The 19,308-nt window shown below is 37.3% G+C and overlaps 3 protein-coding genes across 4 annotated transcripts; 1 reads left to right on the forward strand and 2 right to left on the reverse strand.

Moving 5' to 3' along the window:
• Positions 1-1,752: 1,752 nt before the first annotated feature.
• LOC106157775 (uncharacterized) lies at positions 1,753-5,816 on the forward strand. Its single transcript, XM_013533520.2, has 5 exons — positions 1,753-2,506; positions 3,616-3,769; positions 3,980-4,109; positions 4,522-4,573; positions 5,276-5,816. Exons 2-5 carry the CDS (start codon positions 3,721-3,723, stop codon positions 5,678-5,680), a joined length of 636 nt encoding a protein of 211 aa, XP_013388974.2. The 5' UTR covers positions 1,753-2,506; positions 3,616-3,720; the 3' UTR covers positions 5,681-5,816.
• A 137-nt stretch (positions 5,817-5,953) lies between these two features.
• Positions 5,954-8,373, reverse strand: LOC106163984 (uncharacterized). Its single transcript, XM_013541734.3, has 3 exons — positions 8,261-8,373; positions 7,995-8,067; positions 5,954-6,943 (listed from the first exon to the last, which is right to left on the reverse strand). The coding sequence occupies exons 1-3, from the start codon at positions 8,336-8,338 to the stop codon at positions 6,093-6,095; spliced, it is 1,002 nt and encodes a 333-aa protein (XP_013397188.2). The 5' UTR covers positions 8,339-8,373; the 3' UTR covers positions 5,954-6,092.
• A 2,795-nt stretch (positions 8,374-11,168) lies between these two features.
• LOC106163983 (caveolin-1) lies at positions 11,169-17,983 on the reverse strand. 2 transcript variants are annotated; one of them, XM_013541733.2, is made up of 2 exons: positions 17,730-17,914; positions 11,169-12,008 (listed from the first exon to the last, which is right to left on the reverse strand). In XM_013541733.2, the coding sequence occupies exons 1-2, from the start codon at positions 17,793-17,795 to the stop codon at positions 11,685-11,687; spliced, it is 390 nt and encodes a 129-aa protein (XP_013397187.1). In that variant the 5' UTR covers positions 17,796-17,914; the 3' UTR covers positions 11,169-11,684. The 2 variants fall into 2 exon arrangements, with proteins under 2 accessions (XP_013397187.1, XP_013397186.1); XM_013541732.2 differs by lacking the exon at positions 11,169-12,008 and adding an exon at positions 13,036-13,883 and having other exon boundaries at positions 17,730-17,983.
• Positions 17,984-19,308: the final 1,325 nt, after the last annotated feature.

The raw sequence follows: 19,308 nt of genomic DNA on the forward strand, positions 1-19,308 counted from the left end.
TTCTGCGTCAGTACGCAAATTTTTTTTTGCAAATTTGTAAGCTTATAACACCGTGCTATAAAGATCTACTCAAGAATAAAATTTGCTTGGGTAAAATTGAGTACGGAATGAACTGGAGACACTTGGCTTGTCATTAAGTTTACACGAAAATATGTCAGGTAACTTTATACTGTCTTTGAAAGAGTAAAGATTGAAAGATAATTTTAGACAAACTTTGACGGGGGAAATACCTACAAAGAGTAATGGGCTATTTCGCCAACATCTTGTTGAAAATTTTACACTGCAATTCTATTCAAATAAGCTAAGGCACTAATTGCCAAATTAATACTCTCATCACATAACAGGGGGGTAACCAGACCTGCAAAAATTGTACGCACATATTTAAAAAGATTACAAGCACATACAGCAAAATGTAGACTTACGCAAAACATGAAGGACAGCGTAATCACAGCAAATGTACCTCATATAGTAGCTTAATTTCCATTAATAATAAAATCATCATTTAAGTCAAAAATATTCTTGCGATTTAATAACTATTTTAATTTACCCAGAACGGTGTATTTATTTTAAAGGCGGTTAACTGAAATATAGTTTTATGATTTGTTTGTGAAAATTGCCCATGTCACCCTGTTAGTTTGGAGGTCTAAGCTGGATCAAGTCCGTGTTAAAATTCCTATGAAGTTGTGCAGGAAAAATTTTTCCTTTCTTTCTCTAGCTCCTCGATAAACCTGGTGTTCAGATTTTATCTAGTACCCCCAGGTCTACGGGAGCTGCGCTTTGTAACTAAAGCACAGGTAGATTTTTACCTGAGATAACTGGAGTAAAGCTTAGATAGAGAGTGCGTTCGATACAAGCAAGACAAATTGAATGCCATTTAACCCTCTAATTAAGAGGTAAAGGAAGTTCCAGTTAGATGGATGATTAAGATAGGACTTGTAAAGGTAACGGGCATTGTTTACCTCAGTTTAATAAAAGTATGCAAGACGGAGTGTCAGCGGTTTAATAAAATAAATTGAATTTCACAAATAACATGGACCTCATATGCAATAATCAACATTTCCCTTAACTCATTCAAATGGAGTGTTTTATACAACTTGGGATAACATAATGAAATGCTTGTTAAAGAAATGACTAGACGGGAAATGGTTTTACACAGCTTCACGAGGATTTAGACCCCTCGGGTAAGAGATTTGAATGAGTATAAACTTTTATCAGAAGCCAGAGAAGTCATCTTACAGGTAGACAATGCAGCTCAGTTTGACAGCTAAGCACGCTCTGTTCTCCAGTGGCTCGATTGTCGTCATTGGACCACGTGACCACGTAGCTCATTAACTCCCAGGCCGAGCAAATAGGACGTTTTTTAAAGCCAAAAATTTACAAAACGAGCTTTTTTTTTGTGTATTTGGATAAAGATATCGTTAGTTGGGCATGTTTTCTGAAGAATATGTTCCGTTCAGGCCATTCTGACGGCATGAAGCAAACCCTTTAAACTTATAATTACGCCTTTCCCTAATATCCACCTTCTCAAGTGACGTATCGTTTAAAACCGTGGAAATAAGCGCCCCTGATCGTTGTAGATCTAGAGATGATATGTTTGGTTAGCGATGAATTGTTGCTAGGGCCAAAAAATATGCGACGTCATACATGTGTAGTAGAAATTACGTCATATACACATGATGTCAGTGCATGGGCCCTTGCATTATTGACGTGGCATTGTTTTATAAGTATTCAAAATTTCCAATGTCTGAAAGCGAGGAAATGAATAACTTAAATGCCACCCTTTATTGTTCTTTACACATTTTTAAAGAAGATGCCCTCCAACCATGTGGATATTTTGTTCATATGGGTGACAAAAATAGAATTGTCAGCTGCATACCTATACGTCATTTATCACCTCCTGAAAGTGTGAAGTCAAGTTGACTCATGCGTTAAGTTTATGCTCAGCATCATACGCTATATAAGTCTTATTTGAAAAGTAAAAGCTCAGGAATCATGATATGATGCTTAGTGCAACGTCATTGTGAAAGACCAGTTTTAAATGCGTTAAGCTGCCACAACCTCCCTCTCCGATGACACATAGTCAAGGTGAGGAAGATAACTTCACGAGATCATAAATAAAACTGTCATGATTTCTAAACTTGGCCTTCCTGTCATCTTCGATAAGGAAAAGAACATTCAGGCGTCGCTATTTTTTAGTAAATGACAAACTTCATGATAACAGATTGGATGAGGACGCGACTCATATTTATTTAGGCGACACAAAAGATAAAAAAAATGACAGATTTGTGGTACATTCTACGGTTCATGACCTGCATTTATATTTTTAAAACTGCCCAAGGCAAAGAGTTGCACAGAGTTTAACGTGTCACAGCACTCCGTATACGAGTACATGCAGGCCTACATGCATTTAGCACGTCAATGCATTATCGACATTTGTCCACGAGCACGCTGGGCAGCATGGCTGCATAGAGTAGGACGCTGAACTGAAAATTACCTGGAAGAAGAGGTAAATGAATATTGCTCTATTCATAACACTCTGTGATCAATGACACGTAGAAGGCAGTTTTGTGTGTATGTCATAGCAAAAAGAAAAAAAAACTAGAGCTGGACGGCATTTATATACTGGAGGTAGTCCTACAAATGTATCATAGCACAGAACCCTACATACAGTGTATATATTATAGAACTGCATATATACTTCATCGTAGCAGGAGGGATCCAAGATGAGAGTGTATACATGTATATATCTGTACCATTGAGAGTTATTATTTTAAAAGGTCAACGCTAAAAGAAGCTTGTCTTTATATCAGATTGATAATAGCGTCCATATTATTCATAATGTCAACAACTCAGCGCGAAGTTATTTAGTTCAACCACATTAATGATAATGATCAGATGTTTGCATTTAAGTGACTACTGCTTAGCGTCAAAAAGTGTCAAAAATGTAATGAAGTCTACGGACACGTATTATGTATAAACCATGATTTGAAACAAATAAGAATGATTATTTTACTATTTGAAAGGTATGTTTTCCTTACTGCAAGGCGGAATTTTATTGTACATGAGACAGTAAGATGGGCCGCGCTGCATGATTTAACGTACGGTGTTTCACAAAGTCATTCTAATAGCCACGTACAAATGTTGTTTGTCATTACAACTGTTGCAAAATGTGTGTAGATTTATAGGCGAATAACTTCCAGTTTTATTCACTCATAGCATATTTACAAAATAATGTAAACCTTCCTAAAAACGATGAAGTATTCTCTGTGCAGTATAGGTCAATGCATGTATATTGAAAACTCATTTTGCTTTGATTGAAAGGAAATAATGGTTGATTTGTCGTGAAATATAATATCCGAAAAATGTGCTTCAGAAGTAGGCATGTGATTGATAATGAAAACAGTGAAGACACGATTGTGACGTACACGTAGTGTAGTCTTGTCGCAACTAAAGCATTTGATGTAGCGGGAATATTTATTTGATTATTATTCTTTATATTAATTTTCTTTTTTTATTGTTATTGAAAGAAAGTTTTACAGAGTAATACATCAGACTTTTAAACAGAGTAATTTTGCATGAAATCAGTTATTTCTTATTAACGGCTTCTCTGTTTAGGCTGATACCTAATTTACGGGCAGCTAGGATCCAAAGTTTCCTGCGACGTGCTTTAAGTTGGGATGATCCAGCAGAGTGTATAGTAGAGTACGATATGGTTACATCATGGCATCCAATGCCACTGCCCTTTTCAACACCAGCAGTTATGATGAGGGTAAGAATGAACAGTGCTCCCTCTCTCTCCCTCCCCCTCCCCCCCCTCTCTCTCTCTCTCTCTCACACACACACACACACACACACACACACACACACACCGACAGAAAGACATTTGATTCTCGTGTTTTATGTACAAGTCAGACACTGAAGAAGCACATGAACAATGTTTCTTAGAAGAACAACTTAATTCGTTTTTTTTTATTTGTAGATCCGCTACTCGACGGTGAACTGTGGTCAACGTACTTAAATGGCGGTATATTTGCTGCAGTGCTTTTTGTTGTAATCGTTCTTGGTACCGTTATACTCTTAAAATTACATGGATTACGGACACAACCAGGGTAATGAATTCATATTTTTCTCATAAATAACTAACGATACAGAAAATAGTGCCAGTACACGTAATTTCAGTACTTAGGAATAAGTTATTTATTCGTTAAAGAAACACGTTATCAAGAGTAGGCATTTAATGTCGGAAGTTGACCTATATTAATACACGGTACAGGTACATGTAGCTTGCTGCACGTAAGATAGCTTTTCAACTTGCTCTCTCACTTTTTCCTTATACGTTTACACTGCCTTCTGCACTAGCCGGTACACCTCTTTTCCTATAATTTGAAATATATGAACATTTAATTTGGTTTTACTCTGAAATATCTCGGGTGTGGACAATTTACCTTTGCCATCCATATCTTCTGGATCCGCCATTGCGGTTATACCATGTATGGTTAACAAATTCAGTTACATTTGCAGGTGTCAAGAAGTGTGCGAAAAAGAGCGGTATGAAACAGATGGAAAAACGAAGGTAAATGCTTTTTATAATATGTTTGAAATCTATATAAAAATAAAATAAAATAAAATAAAATAGAGACACGTAAAAACGCAATTCTGACATCATGCATTCCATGCATATTGTTTTGTTTGCCCACGATTTGGGGGATTTTTACTTATTCTTAAAGGTACATACGAACCGAGCATTGGTGGAGTGTGGATTCTGAGTAACACATGTAAACCACTTCTACTAGATTCTTATATGACTCAAATAAATTCGACATGCCAAGGGATAAACTGAATAGATCACTCGGTCAGCCATAAAAGACCTTTAGACTGCTCCTTTCTTTAAATTTATGGTTGTAAATTTAACCTACTTCCGTGACCTACTTTCCTGCCCCATTGACATACAGTACAGCTTAGAATGCCAGCAGAAAAATCTGTTCAAACATCATTTTCGGGTAAAATTAAACAATGCCTTTTGGTAATTCTCTTAGTTATACTACTTGAAACTATATGCTGGCATTTGGTTGGTTTTTGTGACAAAAAATTGACTTTGTTTGCATCTTTAATGATACATGTATTAATCTATAGCATCCTCAATACTCTCGCTCTCTGTTTGACTCAAATTATTTTATTTTGGATATATCTTATGTAAAAAAAAATGGGGTCGTATGCGCTCGCGTGATCGCTAAAGTTAACCAACGGGCAAAATCAATGTTGTTTGTCTTTGCAGGAAAAAGGCAATGATGGGCAGGTGCTGCCGCCTAGCGCCGAAACAGAAACGGCAAGCGCAAGCCGCGAGAAAACGCCCCCGGTGAATGACGTAAAAGTAACCACTCCCTTGTCTCTGTCCCCACTCAAAGCCGGGTATTACTATTACAGTTTCCATGGCGATGACCCGGATCTACAAGGTTTTGGTGACAATGGAAATATTTATGCAAATGGCGACATAGTCCGCGCCTATAATTTGGAGACTGGTTCATTAGACCACAAGATATTGAGTAGGTCTTTAAAACGAATGGTATCTGAGATCAAGGAAATCCGAGGTCAGGACAACACAGACACAGAAAGTGCCCAGAATTCATCAGGGAGTGTATCAGTAGATGGCATTGTAACAGAGCTACGTGACGTAACGTGAGACCACGTGCTCGTAAACTTAACAAAATGACAACTGTTGAAAATACGTTTTTTTAAAGTAGGTAGGCCTATATGTAGCCCGGTGCAGTGAACTAATACATGAATGTGCTGTCAGCTCTTTGTATAATATATAAAATGTAAAAAAACTAGAAAGAGGTGGCCGTCCCCTCCTTGCACTGCAGTTATCTTTTGCTCTCCTATTTTTTTATTCAAATAAAGATTTTTGCGGTAAGCGTATAGGCCAAACAGTTTTTTTTTAAGTTCCAAAGAATAATTTGATTTGCAGGTTATTTATTGATCTCTCGTATATGATCTAAACATGCCACACAATGTTCAGCAATGAATGACAATAAATGACCATTTTAAAGCAAGAACGGTGTCCAGATTCTTTTCAATTTTTCAGACGAATCCCACTAGATTGTCGCGGCACGGGGGTTTTCTTTTAAAAACCAATATATAACATTGCCGCCTTTGTCGACAAATGTCACATTAGCCACATTGTTGTGAATTGTCACCCCCACGAACCCTGGTGTGGATTCGAAGAACTCACTCGTGTATCCTTTATCTACGACGTCCTGAAGGCTCTCTTCGCTCCGGTCGTACAGCTTCGACCCGGAACCGGAAATGACGTACTCGGTTGGGCGCGTGCCGTGGCTGATGTGCTCCAGACTGTGGTCGTGGCCTGAAAAGTAAAAGGCGACCTTTTCTTCCTCCATGGCTTTACGGTACGAGCTGGAGCTGTACATGGTAGGTGTGCCGCCATGCTTTCCCGAAGAGAGAACGGGGTGGTGGCCCACAGCGATTGTCCAGTCAGCCGACGATCTGGTGATAGCTTTCTTCATCCACTTCATCTGCATTTTACTCTTGCAATTTTCGGTGTCGGCCACAATGAACTCGATCGTCACTTGGTCGCCTTCGTGGTCTTGTACTTCAAAAGTATAATACAAATTCGGCATGTACCATCTCCAGTCCACTGTTTGATGAGCCTTCACCTGGTAGATTGCGTTGCCCCAGTAATGGTCGTGGTTGCCTAGACACGCGTACCACGTGATGTTAAGACTCGGGTCAACGTAAACGTCCCGGTAGAGTGTGTTCCATAACGGATCAGTTAAACTGCTCACACCCTCGTTGTAGAAGTTGTCTCCAACAGTAAGCACGAAACGGGCATTGTTAGCCTCCGCCCACTCGCCCATTGCCTTGGCAACCTTTGCTTGGTGGGATGAGTTGTAGCCCCAGTCTCCCAGCACGATGAACGAAGTCTTGCCTAAAGAAAGAAAATTCAATTGTGAATCCATTTCGTTGCATTTATTAGGGTACCTAGGTCATAATATGACCCGGTCATTATGGTCGTATTTCAGCCTACCTCCTTGATGCTAGAAATAGGCTATAGTTCTTACAAAATGTTTACTTATTTATTTTTGTTTAAACCTCTCAGTAATATTTCTCTTTCAAAAATGGACCTTACGTAACACGGACCTTTCACACAACTCGGCCAAACTCGAGGAAGTGGCGTATTGGTGAAAGCACCAAAACTTGGCGCCCCCCCCCCCCCCCTCCTTAATGCAACCCATTTCATTGTCAAACAGGGTAAGGTTTCTTTTCCTATCAGAGTTATCACTGAATTGCATCCCTCATTGTTATAACATATTTTAGCGTAAGTAGTTTGACAGCCTAAATCTAAACCATTCCCATCTGCGCCTTTTCAGTCAAGGCACGGACAAATCGTTGGAAGGGGCTCGCACGCGAGACGAGACCAAAGGATAATCAGCTAAGCGCAATCCCTGCGCAAAGTCAACTGCGTTCGGATCACGTGAACTCCCGTACAGGTAGGGCAGATTTGCGGTCATCTCTTACTTTTCGTGTCACTTAGACCGGAAAGCTTGGGGCAGATTTTCGGGTGAATGAGACAAAGGAATCGTAGAGAGAAGGTGCTAGTATATTTCACTGTATAAAATAATTTGTCCTTGTTTAAGAATTATAGACATATACAGGTTCAAATGCCATCTGGAACTTCACTGTTGTGACAGTAAATCTCTTCTCCCCATCTTTTGCCTTCTGTTACTGTATTAGAAGCGACTGACAAATACGGATGTGTCAGGAATGGTAGTCCGCTACGAACCGAAGTCCGTTTTTCATTTATATGTAAGTGAGATTCGCCCTACAGTATGTAACGACTCCAATACTTCTCCAACCTGTACTAATCATATGGGACCCCGGACCTCCTTTCCAAGGACTACCATTCCTGTCACACCTGTCATACAGTACGCTACCTGGAAAATTGAAGGGCAGCTAATGCACAACAAAAATAAACTTACCTTGTACTTTTGCAATCCATAAAAAACTCAGTGAAATGACCATCAACAGAACGAAGACAACAGTTTTCGCCATCTGGAAGAACAAAATTATTTAAATCTTTAATAAAAGAATGTCTGAATAAATCAGTAGCTAAATATATGAATGTCTGAATAAATAAATAAATAATGAACAATATAATACATGGACAAACGAATGGAGGTGAACGTTGTTCTTCTAAGTCCCATACGATAACTATAGTTCTTTTCTCCCTGTGTGTAACTCGTACCTTGCAATTGTCTGTGCGGACCTGCCTAAATTTTTGATCGTGTTCCTCATACCATGCTGTTTTTATAACTTGGCACATGCGCTCTTGATTACCGTGGCCAGGATTGCGGGCGCACCTTCCCAAATCAACGCCAAATTATATGCGCCTGCGGTACCAGTAGAGAAGAAGATTGTTCAATTTCTTCATTATTTTCTTAGAGTGCTGGTCTCTTAGAAATGATCATTGCCTGTCACCGGGTTCCTAAATCGCCGATTATTCCCCCAAATCAAAGAGAAAATTATGGATAAAATACAGAAATAATAAAGGATTCAGTGAATTAGACAGAAATTGGCATAATGAAGCATAGGAATACGGGTACAAAACAAAATTTGTACAGCAATTTTTTTCTTATTGATCTAAAGTGATCTATCCTCCTATAACTTGATGATTTTGCCGCAGACTTTCTAATGAGGTTAAAGTTGGATAGATCTATATTTGTCTTTTTCTATTTGTTACGTTTGTTTTGCAAAATTAAAAATATATTATTTTTTAAAAATTGTAAAGGTTAAAGTTGCTTTAACAGTTGTTTATGCACTGTTAAACTGTTCATTTATACTTTTTATTATTTAATTGTTATTTCATATAATCGTTTTTGTGTTGCTGGTTTCTTTAATCTAGGTGGTAAAACATTTTCTACTAATGCAGACTCTAATGAACACATATGCACGTATGATTTTAAAATATTTTTTTTACCCTGGAAGGGGATGGGACTGAGAAGGACCAGAAAAAATAATTGAAAATTGTCTATACCAAAAAGAAAAAAAATACTTTTTTTACAATAAATCCTTTTTGGTTTTGATCTCCTCACTCCTCTACGAAATGTTAAACAAGAAAAAACTCTTGGTTTATGTGGGAGTGAGTTAGAATAAGCACTGGTGATGGTGTTTACGCTATGAACTTAATTGGAAAGGATTATTAGCCGAACTAATTTTTTTCATCCACTTGCCCTGAAAACAATTTAGCGTGCAGAGAGAGAGAGAGAGAGAGAGAGAGAGAGAGAGAGAGTTCAGCCAGCCGACAGTCACAGAGAGAAAGATATGCATGTGTCAACTGTAAAGAAATACAGACATAAAAACGGACGTACCCGCATGCACGCGCGCGCGCACACACACATTCACACAGAGAGAGAGAGACAGAGAGAGAGAGAGACACACACACATAGGGACAAACCGACAGAGAAATAGACGAAAATACCAAAGAAGCTGACCGACCTGTAAATAAGGAAGTAAGCAGCAAGACATACAGACAACTTACTTTAAAGAAAAAAAGAAAAAAAAACCGATGCAGGTATCCTACCATTGAGCAGCTTGTCTGAAATGGTGGGAAGAATCCTGTATTTGTAGACAGAAAAAATATGGCGGTTCCATGGTGTTTGGAGCGAGCACTAAGTCTTATGTACATTTGTATGCAGCGTACCTGTCCGTGCTCGCATTACTTACAGAAAGCATTCATGACTTGCGCAAGCATAATGCACCTCTCTCTCTCTCTCTCTCTCTCATAAACTTGGTTTACTTTTTGTTCTGAAGATGCCTTTGAAACAAGGAAATGCTGAGAGAGTTCCTCCGTTTAAATATTAAAAATTCTTGAAACGATGTCTCTTCGAATCATAATTATGCCGTGATTATGTCATGTTAGCTGAAGCATTATCATACATGGTCAACTATTTCTGCATGCAGGCATAATTGCAACTTAGGTCTAAGGATGTGATATATATATATATATATATATATATATATATATATATATATATATATATATATATATATATTTTTTTTTGTTGTTGTTGTTTTGTTAAACATCTGTCGTGTTGCTTATGTTTTTCTTATTTTTTATTTTTTTTTGTAATAAAAGCTGAAATTAAACAAATAATTCAAGAAAATAATTATAAAAGACTTTTAAAACAACTAAAAAGCATGCGTTAGAAAGGTCTTAACCTGAGGTACAATAAAACCATATAACCATGTAAAACTATCTCGACGCATTCCATGCCACGTAACGTATTTCGAGCTCGGGTGCGTCCATGTTGTGGTAGTTGAGATTCCCGACGCATTCAGTTTCGACACATCCAAGGCACTTGTTTGTAAATTACAACTAGAAAAGCACTCCGAGAGCGCAGACCTCCGCCAAGGCAGCGATTTTTTATTATTATTATTGATTACTGATTATTGATCCGGATCACCACCAACAACTAATCATCTCTTCCTTGGCCTACTTCTGACCTACCCTGAAAATTTCATCAAAATCGGTCAATAACTTTTTGAGTTATGTTGATGACAGACAAACAGGGGTGTAAACATAACCTCCTAACCTAAGTGGAGGTAATTATTGACGTTATAAATAGGCGAAATATTTTGTACCACTTCTTCCGCGTCTTTGAGGTCAAAATGTGAAAGAAAATTAAATGGGCGATACAAGAATATATTTAATATGAATCCAAACATTTCTGGGACGCTACGAATTAATTATTTTGATAAAAATGCATATCTCATTAATGAGTACATTTTCTTTTTACTCATATTGGAAATACCTGACGTTACTCTGTGTACAGATGCGGAGTGATAGTCCTTTTTTAATTTTCAGTTTTTCTTTGCTTTAAGTTTTGAGATACATACTGGTCATTTATTCCATATTTTAATTTGGCTTTTGACTTCTGACTGCTAATAATGTATGAAATTAGAGGGAGAAATTCCCTACCCTTAAGGCTGGCCTTTCGTTATAATAACGTGCACTTTAAGAAAACTGGAGACTTAAATTAAACGATGTCTTCGTTCCCATAGCTATACACAATGGTTCTCATACTTTGCACAAGATTTGTTAAAACAAATTGTTCTCAAAACGTTCGCCAGAAGAAAAGAATGTTAAAAAATCGTAACGAAATCTAGTCGTGTTTATTTGAAATATATACAATTTGCGCGCTCAACTGTGATAAATTGTGATCTCCAAAAAACGGTGTTGATAATATATATATAACATAATTAATCAAGTTGAACTCTTGTATTCCAAAGATCTACAAAATCGTTAAATGTTAATACATATTAACTGTAATTACACAGATTCTTGACAAAGAAGTATATTCTTGGTTACAATATCACAGCATCAGAAAAAGAGTGAAATATACTTAACAAATCGATAGTTAAAGTTTACTCTTAATTCCAGACACAACAACAAGTACAACAACAAAGGAGACGCAAAATCACAAATATTAAGACTAGAGACCAGATTAAGAGTTTCTATATTTAAGGTTTCCGAATTGCATAGTATGAATATGTTTTGCTATGGCAAAAAGAGACTCTAACGAAAGGCTGTGTGCATTAATGACGCCATTGTCCCGAGAACTTTCTAACCATTCACGGACCGCAACGTCTTTGCTGCGTGCCATGTTTAACTATTTCTTGAACGCCGAGAATAGCAAGCTGCAGGCTTCGCACATCGGGTCACACAGACAGTGGATGCAAGTGGAATAGAACTTCTTGAAGCAGCCCAAGTTGATTTCGCATGCCTTGTACATCGGGGTATAGTACCAGATATGGTCGAAAGCGATGCCAGCGAACTCGCAGCCCCAGCAGAGGGCGATGAAGATGCCACAGAGGAACGTGAGGATCTTGTAGCAGAGGTTTTTCCCACAAGTGAAGCATTTGTGAGAGTTGGTCCAAACGCAGTCAATGCTGTGGGTTCCATCGGGCTCGGCGAAGATTTCTTCAAAGTCCACCTACATGTTAATAGTGCACTTAAATTGGTTTTGTTATTATAACACATCATTCAATCCTAAATTGTTACACAAGAAAACTGAAGACACTTCTGGTTATTTTTACTATGTTTTCATTGGTGAAAGATGGTTTGGAAATGATATTTTTATACATGGCATTTTTTCGAAAGCATAATTTTGATTAAAGGGATAATACGCTTCGTTTCGGCCAAAAAATGAATTTTCCTGGAGTAAACAACAATTTGCCCATACTTACCAATGATTAATGAATCCATTTTTACATTCAAAGTTAATCCCTGATTTTTTTGTAAAAAGTTTGGTTTTTTGTTAAAATCTCTCAAGAGATTTTTAACAGAGTATAGCCATCAATGGAGGTCACGTGGTCTAAAGACAAGCTCAGATATCAGAATAATAGCTATAATTGCCATTTTTGTGGTAAAACAGAATATATTATATTTCTATAAGTTATTCACAATGTTTTTATTGTGAAATATAGATCTCATACGAAGAGTTATTATCCCTTTAACAGCAAAATTTTAAAAAGACAAGCTGTCAATTACATAATTAATACGCATTTAGTACTTCACAGAAGTGTCTTGTTTTCTTTTTTGACACAGTCAAAATGAATAAGAATAAGGCAAAGTGTTAATAATGAATTAAAATAAATAAAGGCTAAGTGCAAATGTCAGTAATAAATACGCCCATCAAAGTGCACATAAGAAGCAACCAATTTCCCTGTTAATTAAATAGTAAAAAACTGAGCATTAATAAAAATACTGAAATGCAAATCCAAGGTATAATGAACTAAATAAACAAATTAAAACTCAAACAATAAATTGATTAGTGATCAGTTAAAATGAATTATTTCATAAACTGTCTAATTATATTTCAAACAATCAAATAAAATAAGGGAAAATATGTGATGATTGTTATTAAAAGATAAATAATAGATTTTTATATCGCGATTTTTCAAACAAAATTGAAAAACTCGCACGCACACACAACACGCAATCAGTCTGAAATAACAACGTTGCAGTTTTTCAAAAGTAATTTTATTCAAAAACAGGCAAGAAAAGAGAAAAAGTAAATTTTGAAAGAAATAATTTTGCAACAACACTTGCATAATATCAATGAGAGTGAAATGTATATTACAATATTGAGGACACAAAGTTGCGTTTTCTTAGTTTTGGTGTAAATGTTTTGGTTTTTGTGTGATTGAGTCACATACCGGGGTACCAAATATTGACTACCTATTGTCACGTATGTCATTGTGGCAAATACATTTGTATGCACATCCGTAGGGCTCAAAAGTTTAATAAATTGACATTAAATTGTATGTACATATACGTGTTGATAATGAGAGCCGGTTAAAAAAGACAACACCACTAGCTAGTTTAAAGACCACGATCAAAACGAACACTCTACATCACAGTAAGACAGGTCATCTGGCAGTATAGTTTAAGGTTTAAAACGATACCGGCCGACCCAGATGAACATAGAGTCAGCGCTGGCCATTCGGCTGTTGGTTCCTGTGACGACAGTCCTCGTCTGTCGCTACTTTTTGAACGCTGCGAAGAACAAGCTGCAGGCTTCACACATTGGATCACACAGACAGTGGATGCAGGTGGTGTAGAACTTCTTGAAGCAGCCCAAGTTGATTTCGCAAGCCTTGTACAACGGGGTGAAATACCAGATGTGGCTGAAAGCGATACCGGCGAACTCACACCCCCAGCACAGGGCGACGAAGATGCCGCACAGGAAGGTGAGAATCTTGTAGCAAAGGTTCTTGCCACAGGTGAAGCACTTGAAGGAGTTCCTCCAAACGCAATCTGCACTGTGGGTTTGGTCTGGCTCGGCGAAGACTTCCAAAAAATCCACCTGGAAACGGAGAAGAACTACTAAGCGAAGGCACATGGTAATCACAAAAGCGCAGGTACTAAATAGATCGCGTAACTTGGAAAAAAATGAAGAGGGAAGCTAGAATTGCATATTATCCCATTCATGTAGATCTTCCTATTCAAATTGAAAATTTTGGCACAATGCCCTTACCATATTTTCCATTATGACAAGACGCATTTGGAAAATGTGGACGGCAGCATGTGTTTTCTCTGACACTTTCTTTAAAGAATATATGCCATATGAAATGTGGTGGAAAACAAATTGCCGGAGTGAAAAAGGTACTTGTGTTTGCTATGACTTTTTTCAACACCGTTTTTGAGCTTTTTTATAATCAAGATCATTTGATATGCCTTTCTTGGTTTGAATTTCAAATGACTGACAAATTAGTTGCATCCTCTTCTAAATAAAAGCACTATAAAGAATAAAGGAATAATTCGAACTAAAGCAACGAAATGGCGTATACACATATTTATATATAAAACAATACAGAAATAAACATTTAACAACGCCATAATAAAGAATCATATAAAGCAGAATATCATACAGCTGACATGTCTGAAAAGGATTATGGGAACGTGATCTAAGGTTGAATCTAAAATCTGGAATATAGAGCAGAACCGAATATGCTGAATAAAAGACGGAATGAAAAGTCAAATAACACAGCTACAGGTTGTCTAATAATCCTAGAATATACTTCGATACAGTGGATGAATAGTCATGTATATGGGAGTGTGCTTTTAGGTTTATTAGACGAGATTGCTACCTGTGAACACTCCATTACCGATACGTCCTTCACCTGCATAGCGGAGTTAAGCGTTGGTTTTTCAGGTTTAAAGAATAATAAGCAAGAAAATCGGGTCTAGTTCTACCTGAAACTCTTTTTCAGATAATCTCAGGAAACGACGAAGTATATGTTGCTATTTGTTCGACTTGCTAGTTCTATAGGCCCTACACCTAGATGAAATGTTGAATTTGACAAAGAAAGGGTTCTTAAATGCGGATAGCTAGAAGCAGGAAGGAGAGCTAAGCGAACCTAGAACATCAACGCGAAAAAAGTACATATATAAGCGGCTGAAACCTAAGGTACGTGAAAGGAGATAAATGATCAAAGAGGAGATAATAAATTATCAATGATCATGGGTTCTAAGATATTTGGTGGAAGAAATGGGGTTGGGTAACTGCACTACTTCCCCCAGCATGCCCGTTGAGAAGGCTAGTGCTTCTCAGCAGAGTTTACCTCAACTGTTGCAATGGTTGGCCCGTTGCCCGTTGCTCTATGGCATGTGTCTCCTCCATCTTGATTTATTTACTTTGGTTGATGTGGTCTTGGAAGGAAGAAATGGTCTTAATTCCCTGTACATTTCTGAGCGACCAAAGGAAAACAAATACTCACTGGAAGTGATGTCACACAACAACGGCTTTTGTCACTTTTTACGTTTTTCCTAAACTTTTTTTTGTAATTCCTGAAGGTAAAGAAGTGAATAAGAAACCCCGTCCATCCTGTTTAATTTTGAAGGGCGACAGAGACCTCCCATCTCCTCATACGGTACACATTAGATCCCGTTCAGAACACCCTTCAAGGTACACCTTAATAACGGTTGCCATGGTCACTGCCACACCGGGCTTCTTTTGAGAGCCTTCTTTACATCGCACACGCCTAGCGCATACACCTAACTTAATGTCATTGAAAAAATTTTTTCCTTCTCTATTTATTGTGGTATTAGTGAATTCTGCAATAACTATACTAAAAAAATATAATATCTATAAGTAACAAAAAATGATATCGAGGCCAAAAGGCCAAGCGTGGCCTTGAAATATACTCCTAAGAAGCAGAACCTTGGTACCCTCTGTCACGACCACCGATTGATTTTTCACTAGAAATTTTAAGATACGTCTCTAGCTTAATTACTGTACTTTTCTCCTCGCGACAAAGCACAGTCACATAATTATCTGCGACCCTGGTAGAGGGTAAAAGCTGTGCATAGTTATGGAAAATTGGCATTGTTTGCCAGTGTACACTCCTGTTCCGAGTGTCAACATAGCTTATGCCTACCAATCCATGCGATCACCAAACAAAGGGAGGCGCAAACAAAAGTCTTGATAAAGCCTTTGGGGTACACTAATTCCATTTTCTCTGTTTTCCCTAGTAACTGGGTTAATGGGCTATCTTTTGTTTATTTATTGCTATCTTTTACAAAGTCCAAGTGATCTAAAACAATGGAATCGTTTAGTTTTTTGATAGTTGCAAGAGCTTTTATCATTTAGATAGCCCTGTTTGTTTTGATAGCTCTTTGCAGTGAGATTTCTGATTTCTGATCGCTGGAAGCTGATGGTTATTGTTTTTTAGTTAGTATTTTCGAAATCTTCTCAAATGCTTAACCAAAATATACGAAATTTTAATAATAATTTTGCCATGTCTATAAGTTCAGATTCATATTTTTACCCCAAATTTTGGACGTATTCGCTATTGCATTGCATTCTTTAAATAACTCTTTATTTAATTTTTAATAATCCTATGCCAAGAAAATTTATAAATCTGATTTATTGGATTAACCTTTTTTTCTGAGAGTTTATTAATGATTTGACACCACTTACTACCTCATTTACCCTTTTTGGGAGAGGGGCAAAGGGACTTTTAGTAAATCAAAAATTAATGAAATATATTTCGGGTGTATAGACATAACGTAACTTAACTATACTATGTTAAAAATAAGAACCTAATTAGTTGTAAAAAGTATTGTAATTCGCGTTCGCTCACGAAAATGGATATCGTCCAAGGTGAGTCAAACCTGTAAATGATAATGCTGAATACTACATTATATATTTAAGTTGGTCAAAATCGCAACAGAGACCTGTTTGAAAAATTAATTAGCTCTCATTGTCTATAGCTATTCCTAAAAAAACTAAAATCGTCACTGGAATTCAATCAATTTAGCAGTTAATAAAAATGTATTACAGCGTATACTACTAATAATAAAAAAATAATAATGATGATGATAATGATAATAATAATTTGATTTCTTTCTTAGTTGTTCCATTCACTTTATCATTTTCTCCTGTCAACTGCCAGTGCTACTGGGCACCAACGGTCCGGTCATATTTCTATTGTTCTCGCCTCGGCAGCCATGGTACCCAATCACGTGACCTATACGACTCGGGGAGGGCGGGTGGTGGGTGTATAGTTAGATATTCAATGCTAAGCACGAAATGAGAAAAAAAAAGGATAATTTTTTACATCAGTTTGGCCCTATTCACATAGTTTCTCTTTTCCATAACAACCATTATTCCTTAATGGTGCTCTTCCCTATTTAACACGAATAAATGCTAATTCGATAGCAGCTATACGTTTATTAATTATTTATCGCGCGCGCTGCTGTTGTCTATCGGTTAGAGCTGACAAGATCAATTATAATAATTTGGCATAGATGCATCTTTCTCTCTTCAGCAACTCTATGACGCCACAAGCTTCGTCAAATTTGCTTATTAATCTTCTCTATTTTTCTCTCTTTATTTTTTACTATATACCACCGGTAATGTGAAAAGGCAAAGACTGTTCGGAACAAAATAAATCTTAAGTAATGAAGTTTGGGGAAAAGAAGTTTTAGTCTTGTCTTATAGGAGACTGCCTTTGAGTATGTGCTAATATTTGCTTGTACTATTTAATGCTCCTGAATTTGGGGCACATTTTCAAATTAGAAGGTAAAACTCCAACAAGGAACATTTAATGAGCGCGCAATTTTATAGAAGTCAAATTCAGTGTGTGCAACGGTGCACGGATACTGCGCTTCGAAATTCGGTCTGTAAAAAAGTAGCATTTCAACTCACCGTCATGTAGTCATACATGTTGTTTGGATCACGATTGATCAGATCAATTTCTTGGGTTTCTGCCATCTTTGCAGTTTTTTTATCTGCTCTGTCAATGAAAAAATGGAGTAAAAATGTTCAGTCCCGTTTTTCGCTCTGTGTACGTCGCACGAAATTCTGGCCAGTAGTGACAATTGATTCCCTTGCGGGATTACACCATTGGTTGGAGTGTCGACCTTGGCAACGTCACAATATGTACTAACTGGGCCCTGCGTTGTCAAGAAAAAGCGGTCAGGTCGTTATGGACTTAAGACAAGTGTGATTTTCTACCATGCAGAACAAACAGTGAAAGTTATTCATTGTTATTTGGTTGAAGTGGCGCTCTGGTTCCATCAGATAGATACAATGCTGGAACCAGACCGCAGCTACACAGGTGCTAATACTGCCTGGAGTTCTTGCAGCTTCACAGAAACGATTATTTTATTTTTTAAGAATATGGATATATATATTTTTGTATGTAATATCAATACGAGTCACCGGGTCGTATTAGGAATACTTGGAGGGGTAGGGGTAGAAGTTAGGGCAATGGTCAAGTTCACTCTTGTGCATTGACCAGACTACATCACCTAAGCGCTGGTGATGTTATGTGAACACTTTGATACATTTCTTACCGTAAAAATTAATTCTACATCATAGTTTAATGCTGGTGTGAAAACATATCTCCTCATTGTTTTGGCGGCCCTCAAGATCTGTACCCAGCCACTTAAGAGGAGGGTCTCTTTTCTGAAATAAGTGATCGTTTTACCATTTCATGTGACCCACCCTGAGAAACGGTATAGAAATAACATCACATTTTGATTAAAAGCGGCCCTTTTCAAAAAAAAAAAAAAAAAAAAAAATGACAACCCCTTATCTCACCCCACCCCACCCCACCCTCAGTTCCTAACACAATCAAATTACAACATCCAATTTTTTGGGATAACTTATTAATGCCTTCAGTTTTTCGATGCATTCAATCGAAGTATAGGTCAACAGTTTTGACGATAGCATTTACTATAATTGATCAAATGCGCCTAAGTTGTAGTATTACATCATTTCGGCAGTAATAAGGTGCTCTATCAGTGTCAATACCCGACCTTGACCGGACACATAGTGTCAATACCTAATAAGGGTAACGGTCAAGGTTTGACCAAAAGTAGGTAAACTCAATATGCCAGTATTACATCACAATAAAGTGCGCCCCATGAAAGGGCGCAGATTTTAACATGTTTATGTAGTATTGTTATTGCGTATAGTCTTGCTTTGCATCAACGTGCACTGAATAGTCTATCTGGTGCACATACACTGAATAATCTAGAGCACATACACTTTATAGTATATATGGTGCTTGCATTTTTCTTTTAACTCTCTTCAGCGTTTTTGCTTGTCGTTCCGTTGGCCTGGAGCGAAAATAGATTCCATTAAAATTTAAGGAAAATGAAGTTTATAGCGTGTAATTAGTCATATCCAAAATAAATTAAATGTCAAAGAAAAATATCGATTTTTGCCCTCGTTTATGAGCAATAAGAACTTTCAGACAGTGAAAAGTGCATCAAAGTAA

This window comes from Lingula anatina, chromosome 6 (assembly GCF_051362555.1).
Source record: "Lingula anatina isolate TDL-2025a chromosome 6, LinAna3.0, whole genome shotgun sequence".
Lineage (NCBI taxonomy): Eukaryota > Metazoa > Brachiopoda > Lingulata > Lingulida > Lingulidae > Lingula > Lingula anatina.